Source organism: Periplaneta americana, chromosome 10 (genome assembly GCF_040183065.1).
Source record: "Periplaneta americana isolate PAMFEO1 chromosome 10, P.americana_PAMFEO1_priV1, whole genome shotgun sequence".
Taxonomy (NCBI): domain Eukaryota; kingdom Metazoa; phylum Arthropoda; class Insecta; order Blattodea; family Blattidae; genus Periplaneta; species Periplaneta americana.
In genome coordinates this window covers 121,641,221-121,653,418 of record NC_091126.1, presented here as the reverse complement: position 1 = coordinate 121,653,418, position 12,198 = coordinate 121,641,221, and the positions used below count along the sequence as shown (strand labels likewise).

Below are 12,198 nucleotides of genomic sequence, written 5' to 3'. Positions count from 1 at the left end.
CATATTATGCGTTGTGACTGCAGTTTCCATTAGTAAAAATCATAACACTTCAATGTCAATATATTTTTTTAAAAAGAAAGGGAAAAGTTGTGCCCACTTGCAAATGATTAAATTATGAATTCAGGGAAATGGAAGATAATACAGTACAGTACGATTATTTAGTCCTGACAGTCGCCGGAGATGTGCGCCTGGGACAGGTGAGTCCATTTAGTTACGCCAAGGGGTGTTTGGGTTATTCACTCGCTTGCCTTCGGAGCGATCGGATGTCATGCGTGCGGTAAAGCGGTATGTTTCCAGTACAATTAAACTGTAGTGCATTCCTTTACCGACCGCTCGCCCTTATCTCTACTCCTCCTATTACTTCCTCTCTTTCGCGTCGCTGAGCTGTCAGGACTATATAATCGGTCTGTACCACGGTCGACTCTACTATCGTACTTTAATTCACTGGATCTTAATAATAATAATAATAATAATAATTAAACACGTGAAAAGGGTAGACTACAGTGCGCATGTAAAATGTATTATGTTTCTTTCATTATTTCCGAAAAGGTATGGTGTATGAATTGAAGAACAGAAAGGTAGTGCCTTAGTTTATAATATGTAATATCAAGAATGATAGTCATTTATTTCAATATAATTGAGACGTAGAAGTTTTGAAGTCACGTCTATTGACCATAAATATTGTACGAAGCATTTAATAAGCAACGGTGAGTCCTTTAAATGCCCCAAATGTCAATGTCATTAATTTAAGTGTTCTGCTACCGGTACGTGTGTCTAGAGTCTGTGGATATCCAGAGTACCGCAATCCTTTGTGCCGGCAAATGCCGACAAATCCGCCATTGTTATTCCAGCGCACGCTATGCAGTATACAGTTGTATAGGGAAAGAATGTAATGTACAGTGCGAAAAATTGCAGTGCTGCTATGTTCAGAACTGTTCACAGAGAACTGAAATAAGCGCACATTTGTTTTCTCTGGGATAAGGTGAAAGAAATAAGGAAAAAGGAAAGAAGTGAGTAAATATAAAAAGGAACGATCCGCTACCTAAGCGAGCATACATGTGAGATTAATGAATGACTGTATTTTGATACTTATTTTTTTTCAAAATTTGAGCCCCAAACTATTTTTCTCAAACTAATATAGAATTTACGTTGTTTCAGCAATGATATTTCTACATAAAGCAAATGAAAATCACGTACCAATTAGGTACCAATTTTTACCATCTTCTCCCTTTCAAACCAAGCATTTCTGAATTTAATCCTAATTGCTACTTGCAAGAATGACATAATATATTTGTGAAAGTTCTGAATTCATTCTTGAGACAAGATTGATTGTTAGGCTCGATTGGAAAATACAAAGACCGTAGAAATTAGAAATCGTATTAAGGTTACACTGATGTGAAATTTCAATTTTCTAAACTATTCTAGGTAGATCTCTGAAGTTTTGTACTTTTAATTTGTAATTTTAAATTGTGTAAATTTAGGTTTTCAAAAATTGCTACTATTTTGTCCAGAATTTTTGTCTACATACGTGTCAGACCTTCTGAAACAAAACTTACTATATAATTTTCCTCTTTATTTTACTAAAAAAATAATTAAACATATTTGATGCACTAAAAGTGTAAAAAGAGAAAAAAATCAACTCGAGCGTAAAAAAATTAGTTTTAAAATACACCTCTTATTCATATTCTGGCTGATATATATACACTATCTACCAAAAGGTAATTGGGCACTGTTTTTGCCCCTTTAGAACCTCGTGGTACCACCTCTTGTTGTTATAACAGCAGCCACCCTGTCAGGCATGTTCTCCACTAGTTTGTGTAGGATATTAACTGGAATGCGTCGCCATTCCTCTTGCAACATGGCACTCAGTCGGACAATGGAAGTTGGCCGCATTTCCCGAGACCTCAATCGCCGGCCCAATTTTTCCAAAGGTGCTCAATGGGATTGAGATCAGGACTCTGTGCAGGCCAGTCCAACGGGTGAACATTATTATCTGCACACCACTGCATAGTAGCCGCCGAAACATGGCACCTAGCACCTAAAATCCTGGGTGCCCAATTACTTTTTGGTAGATAGTGTATATTATCAGGCAGTACATCTCACTTGACGATATGTGCCAGAGGAAGAACAATTGTTTGTATGCATCTGAAGTCTGATTAGAAAAATATGTAGCTAATCGGCGAAGTATGCATTGGAGGGGGAAAGAAACTGGCCCCCTTACACCATTATCTCCTGGCCTAGTTGTCTCATGAGTGATGCCTTATTGGTGTTACTTATGAGGTTCAAACCTGTCTTCGGACAGTTGACTAAACAACAACAACAAAAAATATTAGTGTTAGGTATAATCCTGATAGTAAGTTTTGTTAAGAACATACTCAAAAACCCCTACACAAAATCATGCATGTAGTACAAAATCTGTAGAAAGAGTAGGATTTTTAGCAAAGCAGATTTACAGAAAATTATAGTGGAGAAAATTGACTTCAAAGTTTGGGATGATAATAATGAACCAGGTCTCTGTCTTTTTTATTTTCTAGGCATTTTGAAACATATAGACCTAGCATATTATATGCAGAACTTACCCTTATATACACTACCACGCTGTGCACACCCAACCTAGACCAGTAAATAAAGATGACTGAAAAAAAAAACTACGTAAACTTATGAAAACACTATACTAGATAAATATTATTTACAAATCACTATATACTGTAGACAGTATTATAACACTAACAATAAAACTGTTAGAAACTTGCAAATAGGCCTATTTCTTGCATCACAAAAACCAAGCATGGAAAACACGTTGTTATGGCTACTAGTTACAAGTGGAATTTCCCTTTAGACAAGAGTTGTGCTCTCCTTTGTAACTGAATATCTTTCAAAGGAAAGCAGCCTTTGATGTAGGCCTAACATCTGTTGGATTCTATGGAGAAATATTTCGAGAAGTCGAGAAGCTACACTGGCTCAATCGGAAATCTAATATAATAAATAATGTATGAAATACAGCGTAATTTCCAAAGTGGTTGCAGAATTCAGAGTGGAGGGCGTGGACGGAGAATTTAAATTAACAGTCACAGCGCGCATCCTTTTAAAAATGTGACCCTAAACAGCTGATAGACCGGTCGTATGGTCATGAAAAATAAAGAAACGAATTTTTTAACCAAAAATGACAAAATCTCACATCAGCGTATCCTTGGGGACATTATGTTGAAATTACTAACTTCCATATTTTTAAAGTTAATTTCTCAAAATGTTTATCACTAGTATATCTGGTTAATAATAACACATTTACAAAATTTTGTCCCTCTATGATAAGTGGTTTGCATGTTATTAATAACTTAATAAAATATTGTCTTGTTTTATACAAAAAGTCCCTTGCGCCACAATTTGCATTATTTTAAATTGATATTCACTTATATGATTCTTTATGTACATTGGAACAAACATTACTACCGTATTGAAATTTTCTGTACAGTGAATGGGTAAATTACTAGGAATTTTTATGACTATTATCACTTGATTAAATAGGTCATCTTCATCTGTCATTGAATTGAATTCATTACGGTAACATCTGATGGAAACAATATAGAATTAATCAATGTTTTATGTGATTATTGAATAAAATAATTTTTAGTAGGTTATTTTATGACGCTTTATCAACAGCTTAGGTTATTTAGCGTCTGAATGAGATGAAGGTGATAATGCCGGTGAAATGAGTCCGAGGTCCAACACCGAAAGTTACCCAGCATTTGCTCATATTGGGTTGAGGGAAAACCCAGGAAAAAACCTCAACCAGGTAACTTGCCCCGACCGGGAATCGAACTCGAGCCACCTGGTTTCGCGGCTAGAGGCGCTGACCGTTACTCCACAGGTGTGGACAAAAAAAAAAAATAAAAAAGAAAAAAAAAATGTTAACCACAATTTAGGGAAATGGGACGTTACTTTTAAGAAACGGGACATTTGGCGTCCCAAGCATACTATTATCGGGACAGGGGACAAGAGGCTGAAAAAAGGGACAATTCCGTTAAAAATGGGACGTCTGGTCACCCTAACCTAAACTAACCAAACCCAACCTTCGTATATGCAAGATGTGTAACCGAAGCACGAAGGGAACTTCTTGATTTGATCTGGAATGTGCACGCGAGTAATATATCCAAGTAAGGATCACTCTGACATTGCATGAGAGGTCCGCGCATGCGCCACAGCCAAACTGTTCCTGTCGCGATCCCCTCCTGCCAATAGCCTATGTTTACATCATAAATTCATAATAGATTTATGAATAAGTTAATAATGCTCTTCATCAACATTTATATAAATGGGTAAAGATTGTGGTTTTAATGAGTGGAAGTGCGCGCGAAAAGACATAAACATAAATACTCGTAATTCTCAGAACTTTCTCTTTTTACAGAACATAGGTACAAACACACTAGAGATAGCGGCACAGTTTATTTAGGCTGTAATTAAGAGATCGCTTGACACATCTTTCTTGTTGCCAGGCAAGATGCAGCCAAGATGAAGCTTAAAAATTCTTCTTTAATTTCCAGAATGAACACTGAATCATTAAGGTAGGCTTTCATTTACCGGAAAAAATTTATTCGGCGCGTTCGGATTTTTTATTATAGTATCACTCACTTCTCCGCATTTCCGAATTGATCATAATAATACATTTCTCATAAAAGAAGGGAGACATCTGCCTGACAGACCATCAGATTCAGATTACAAACATACAAGAATTTAATTTAATTTACATAAAAACTGTACTAATTTGAATCTAGTATTACTAACTAACTTATAAAAATTGCTATAAAAATTTGTATACATTCATTCATAATGTTTTGCCCAGTACACACCTGTGGAGTAACGGTCAGCGTGTCTGGCTGCGAAACCAGGTGGCCCGGGTTCGAATCCCGGTAGGAGCAAATTACCTGGTTGAGGTTTTTTCCGGGGTTTTCCCTCAACCCAATACGAGCAAATGCTGCGTAACTTTCGGTGCTGGACCCCGGATTCATTTCACCGGCATTATCACCTTCATATCATTCAGATGCTAAATAACCTAGATGTTGATACAGCGTCGTAAAATAAACTAAACAGACTGTTTTGCCCAAGGGCAGGTCTTTCAGTGCAAACCCAGTATTCTCCAGTATTTCCTATTTTCTGCCTTCCTTTTAGTCTCCGCATATAATTCACATATCTTAATCATCTGATATCTTTTCTGCCACGAACTCTTGATCCGTTCACCATTCCTTCTAATGCATCCTTCAGTAGGCAGTTTTTTCTCAACCAGTGACCCAGCCAATTCCTTTTCCTCTTTCTGATCTGTTTCAGCATCATTCTTCCTTCATCCACTCTTTCCAACACAGCTTCGTTTCTTATTCTGTCTGTCCATTTCACACGCTCCATCCTTCTCCATATCCACATTTCAAATGCTTCTATTCGCTTCTCTTCACTTCATCGTAATGTTCATGTTTCTGCTCCATACAATGCTACACTCCACACAAAATACTTCACTAGTCTCTTCCTTAGGTATTTCTTCAGAGGTCTGCAGAAGATGCTCCTTTTTCTATTAAAAGCTTCCTTTCCATTGCTGTTCTCCTTTTGACTTCTTGGCAGCAGCTCATGTTACTGCTTATAGTACACTCCAAATATTTGAAGCTGTCCACTTGCTCTACTGCCTCATTTAGAATTCGCAAGTTTACCTTCTTTACTTTTCTTCCTATGACCATGGTATTCGTCTTGTTGGCATTTATCTTCATCCCATACTGCTCACAGCTGTCATTTAGCTCCAGTAGGATATCCCTTAGTATCATCTCCTCTTTTGCTAACAATGCCATTATCAGCAAATCTTACATACTTTATTATTCTTCATCCTAATATCACTCCTCCCATGTTCTGAAAATAGTTCTTCACTAAACCCTCCAAGTAGATGTTGAACACGGTAGACGATAAAGGGCATCCTTGTCGTAATCCTCTCCCTATTTCACTTCCTTAAGATATTTCTTCTCTCCTGACTTTGACTCGTTGTTTCATATACTGAACAGCCACCTCTCTGTCCAATCCACGCCAATAATTCTTTAGGATCCCTAACAGTTTATTCCAATCCACTCTGTCAAACGCCTTTTCTAGGTTCACAAATACTACATACACTTTTTTATCCTTCTCTAGGTATCTTTCGCCGATTGTTCGTAGCAGTCCAATTGCTTCTCTCGTACCTTTTTCCCTTCCCGAAGCCAAACTGCTCTTCTTCCACTGTTCTTCCATCTTAGAATATAAACGTCGATTCAGTATTCGCAGGAGAATCTTCGCTGAGTGCGATATCAGGCTGATCGTCCTGAACTCGTTACATTTCTTGGCATTAATTTTCTTCGGTATTGGAAGCAACACTGTCTCCGTGAAATCTTCAGGCCAGTCGCCTTGCTCATATATTTCGTTGCATAATGATAGAACTTTCTTCTTGTTTCCACGCAAGCATTTCACTAATTCAATTGGGATTCCATCAACTCCTGTTGCTTTCCTATTCTTCATTTCCTTAAGCGATCACATTAATATGTAGAATACAAATGAGTATTTAGTATAGAGTCCGATAGAGCGCATTGTTTCATTGTGTTATGGGCTGAACCTCTTCTTCTTCTTCTTCGTCATCTTCTTCTTTTTCCCTTCAAATATTAGGCCATATGGCCTGTTACGATCTCACAGTTGAATTTTCAATCCAGCGCTTCTTTGGACGACCGAGAAATCTCTTCCCGTTTGGGCGATAGTGGAGCATGACTTTCGGGATTCTATCTCTATGCATGCTATGCAAATGATTTATTCAGTTGTTCCGATAATGTTTTACGTGATTAATTACAGGTTCTAGTTGTAATTCTTCCATTACATCTTCATTGCGTTTGTGATCTCATTTCGTAGACAATATCCCGCTGCATATTGGGCTGAACCTGAAAATAAAATAAACAGCTTTGCAACTTAAATAAATTATGAAGAATATACCTGGTTCATTCATTATTTTCCCAATTTCATCCCATAGCTATATTCATTTTTCATATCAACATTGCTACAATCCCAATTTGATAAATTGTAAAGCTCTTCATACTGTTGGACTAACGAAATCTTCGCGTCAGCCATTAATTAATGTGCCTTCAATATCACCGCGATTGGAGGTCTTGCAGTCGATATAATTGTTTTGACATTCCGTATTTTCATAATGGCCCTTACGGATGTTCGTTTAGAAATCTCTGGCCAGCAGTGGCGGCTCGCAATCTCAAAAGTTGGTGAAGCTCTTTTATTAAGGAATATGATGTACTACTTACCTATTTTTTGTAGATTAATTTGATTCATCTGTCTCTACGGAAGGAGAATTGTCACTGTTGTCATGAACTGGCTGCTTCTCAATCAGATCATGTAGCAGTGGCAAGAGCATTAGAAGGAAAAATATTTGAATACTCAAGAAATTTTGAAGTATTGGCAAAAGAGCAAAACTGAAGCTGTTCAATGTCTTAGTATCTAATGTTAACTTGCATAAAAATGACGTCACGTATTTCAAAAATAATTGTTTGTACTTCTGAAAAAGTTCACCTTCTGACAGCTTAACATATTTCCGCCCTGAAAATTCACCCCTTTCTTTAGCTTTAAAAAAACTGACAAAAACTTCATCTGTTTTCACAAAATCCATCCGATTTCCACCCCGATTTTTTTATTCCAACTAACAAACAGGGCCAACAAAACAATTTTTCCAAATAAGAACTACAGCACAGCCACTGATATTCACTGTTCCACGCACTTTTAAAATGTTTGTTGTAAGATCTTGCATCTTTCCTTTTCAACTTTTTTCCCGATATATTAATAACTAGTGTTGGTTTCCCCGCTAACAATTTTTTTTATTTTAGTCGGTTATTTAACGACGCTGTTTCAACTACGATGTTATTTAGCGTCGATGAGATTGGTGATAGCGAGATGGTATTTGGCGAGATGAGGCCGAGGATTCTCCACAGATTACCTGACATTCACCTTACAGGTAATCAGCCCAAGCGGGGATCGAACCCGCGCCCGAGCGCAATTTCAGACCGGCAGGCAAGCGCATTAACCGACTGAGCCACTCCGGTGGTTTTCCCGCTAATACTACATCTCTTTCATCACCTTCGGTCCATCGCGAAAATGGTGTCTGTAACACGCTACACACTATATCGTTTATAGGATACATTCCTCGTTGTTATTAAAAATATTTGAGTCGCCACTTTTAAAAACAATTATAAAACTATCACTAAAAATATAAATAATAACTGCTTAGTTAACTTAATCTTCTAATATATCGTTTTAGCAACAAGACATAACACAGTCACTCTATTCACACGTCTCACAAACTGAAATTAACAGGTACAAAGAAGTGTGAACACTGTGAAAGACAAGGAATTTTATCTCATTGTATTCGCGTGCCGTTATTTTCCTTTCAAAAGAGCCAATCCAGGAGGCTATAATGTGTTTGCAGCTACATGAGAAATGTTTTGTCAGCGATTCAAGTACCCTCGCAGACAGGCTCTATAGAAATCTTACAAGGGTTCGTTGCCATGGTTACCCGTAAACAAATCCGCAAATTGAGAAGCTCTACCTCTGAAAGAGGGATATAGCTACAATTGTCACCCTTCTTCACTCTGCGCCAACCATAGTGACAATGGGACTAGTGTTCCATAATGCAGAATACCTAAGTGCAGAACATATCACAACGCAGAACGTAAAAGACAAAAATGAAGTGAACTAAAATAAAATATTAAAATACTTGCGCTTAGTAAACAGGTGAAGTGGCGCTTCACGAGCTGCACCCGAAAAACCGCCCCTGCTGGCCAGCTTTCTGGACGGAATCCGGTCATGCGGGTAGAGGCGATACGGCTATGCTCCATTTAAAATAGTGACAAAGAATAAAATTCGGAACGCGATGAACGAATCCGTTCCGGTAGGCCTAACAATTAAGTGGACGCCTACCTTAATGGTATACAAACGGATTGAATGAAACTTTCAGCAAGACATATTAATTGGACGGGGTTACGCAATAATATATCAAGCGACAATTAAAAAAAAAAGAGAGATATTTGCACAAATCTGTTGATGGCAGGTTAATATTCAACTCGGAAAAAATCAAGAATGCGATATCTGAATATTGCTGCTATTAATAAGCAAAAATTCGTTTATTGCATAAAATTAATTTATTTAGGCCTATTTTGCTTTGAAATATTAATTAAATTGCTGGTCTCTTATCAAAAATCAGTTAACCTTTTTTGGTATTATTTGTGCTATTTTTTTGTAATGGTATGAATGTTATAATACTTCTTGGATAAAATGTTTTATGAAAAAACAAATTCATTTCAGTGGCCAATATCTCGAAACAAGTTTTTGGCGCTTGGTCCCTTATTGCGAAACTCCGTCCAATTAAAGTAAGGATATGAATTTCATTGTCTAAAGGATCTTTATTTTCAGGATGACGATAAAAATAAACTATAGATGCTATCATTAGCTGCAGATATAATTTCAATGGTAACTTAAATGATAAATCATTGTTTTAAATTTTAGTGCACTTTTCTAAGAAAAGTAGCCTATCATAATTATTCTTTAAATAGATGAATAAATTGTTATCACTTATCATACTTATCATGGTCAGTAAGAAATAACTAAATATAGTAGGCCTACTTACTGTCCAAAAGGAGAATTAGCAGCATGTCTTGAACATAAAATTATAAATAAATGTTATGATTTGTTTTGATAGATCTCACATTCAGATATGACAGCAATTAAAACGATCTTGCTCTTCAGACGGCCGTCAGTAGTTCACTTATTTCCAAGACTTGCAGGACTTGCATCATTCAGCACTAGAAATCCACGAGATATGCAGAGTATGGTGAGTTCTTTTGTAAACAGCAATCAATATTTGTTTATTTTTGCCTAATATACATTATATGTTTAGTATACCTATATTATACACTATGTAACACACTCTCATGGTCATGGACAAACCCAAAAATAGCATAGGCCTATTTTAGTGTATTTAAAGCAGTTTATATATTTATATTATAGAGTTGGCCAGACGCATGAAGTAGTTGCCTCTAACATCAAGAAGTGTGGGGTAATATATTACAGTGTTCGATTTTAGATGGGTATGTGTTAGGTCCTTACTTTTATTAAGGGACTTCCATATAGTATACATATCTAATTTTTCTTCAGAATTCTTAAATTGACTTCTTGTCAGCAGTTAAGGCAAGGAATTCTTACAAAGATGAATTAGAACCACCGCCTGCTCGAAAGCATACACGCATCCGATGGCTGCTTATACTGCCTGCTCATTAATGGTCAAACATCAAACATGAACAGGAAAAAATTGCCGCTGGATGGCAACTCCTAACGGCCAATGAAGTCGCTTATGAATATAGGTCTTATGTTTTATGTTTATATTATGCGACTCTAATAGCTTCGTTAATCCATTATATTCTTTGCTCTTAAAACAAAAATAAATACAACTAGACATGCATAAAATTTAAAATATGAAAGCCAATGAGTTGCTCAGTTATAAAACTCCCTGTAAGGCAGAATTAAAAAGTGTTTTCAAATTAAAATTGCAAATTTACTAGGATTATATTTTATAGAACTTGTAAGATTAATTAATTATTTTGTTCTTAAAAAACTGCAGGACACCATGATCTGTTCACATACTACCAGCTTTTGGTGATTTACAAAAAGATATTGTGGTAAATACCCAATACCAAGCAAAATTTGTTTAAATGACACAATTTTGGAAAGAGTTAATGAGTTTAATTATTTAGAATATGAACTTTCTTTTGTTGAAAATTTGGGTTTATCAAAGAAAATTGTAAAATTCAACAAATCAATGGGCATCATTAATAGAGTTTTAAAACCTTCATTAGTACAAAAATCAACTCGTACTCCTCTTTGTCAAATAATAGCTCGACCAGTCTTATGTTATGGGAGTGAAGCGTGGACTATGAAGACAAAAGATGAAAGCAGAAAACAGCTTGCGAGATGGGATTCATGCGCCGAACAGCTGGCTACACTAAATGGGATCGAAAAAAATGAAGATATCCTTCAAGAACTTAATGTGTCATCAATACTGGATTATATCTCCAGATATCAGTTAAACTGGAAGGAACACGTCTCAAGAATGGTTTCATCCAGGATCCCTAAGGAAATAATGAAGTATCGTCCAAATGGGAAACGGTCACTTGGTCGACCTATGAAAAGATGGCAAGAAAATCGCTTTTTCAGGCCGTAACAGTTCTTTTGGGACTAGTAAGCTTACTTGACAGGATGATGATGATGATGATGATGATCATGATGATGATCATGATCATGATCATGATATATGAACTTTTCAGATAGGGACTTTTGCAACTGGGCAATTCAATAAAAAAAATGAACTATTGAGTCAGGAACTTGCAGCTTCGGTACTTTCCGAAAAATAGGTTTATCCTAACAAGAAAACCGGAAAACTTTTTCTATGTGGAACTTTCCTGCATTACTAAGTAGAGGTTTGACGAATTTATCCACAAGAGTTTTTGACACAAGTTTCTGATGATGATTATTATTCGTATATATAACTACAACGTCTTTGTTCGTAACACACTTTAATATGTCATACTGGCGCAAAGTAGATAGAACAACGTTTCTTTATAGTTTGAAGCAGATATAGATACAGATGAGTTGGTTGGTGCTGAACCTACTGTTGGAATTTGGAAATACGCTGTTTTAGTGAAATCATTGTTAAAATGGTCTTATGAGCAGGCAGTATAAGCAGCCATGCGATGTGTTCGGGCAGGCGATGATTAGAACCAACGGACTAATAAGATAGCCAGCACGCTCTCCAAATATGACACCATTAGATTTCTTTTTATGAGGGCATTTAAAATCAGAGGTCTACAATACATAGCCAGGAAACTTAAAGAATCTGCAAAAGAAGACTTTTGAAGCATGCATGTATTGCATAAGAAGGAAAGTGATGTAAAATTTTATATTGATATTCACCTCTTCGAAGGCTATTTTTCATGAATGAGCTAAAAATATGCATATTATTTCTAAATTGTTATTTTTATTATTTGTAATTACCTTAATACAACGCTCTGTTATTCTTATATCATTTGAATGAGGACGAAAAGTGCAACAAATTTAAAGAATGAAAATATGGGGCATTTTAAAAAATAACTTTGTGTT

General features: G+C 36.3%; 1 protein-coding gene across 3 annotated transcripts in view; it reads left to right on the top strand.

Annotated features, from left to right (window-relative positions):
* Nucleotides 1–12,198, top strand: part of LOC138707993 (phosphonopyruvate decarboxylase-like) — a 76,543-nt gene that overhangs the window by 27,882 nt on the left and 36,463 nt on the right. For 2 of the 3 annotated variants that reach the window (XM_069838094.1, XM_069838095.1), the window contains exon 2: nucleotides 9,746–9,877. In XM_069838094.1, coding sequence (XP_069694195.1) covers nucleotides 9,761–9,877 — 117 coding nt within the window. In that variant the 5' untranslated portion in view covers nucleotides 9,746–9,760. Of the gene's footprint in view, nucleotides 1–9,227; nucleotides 9,517–9,745; nucleotides 9,878–12,198 lie in introns of those variants that run through there. The other variant, XM_069838093.1, reaches the window with a different exon arrangement.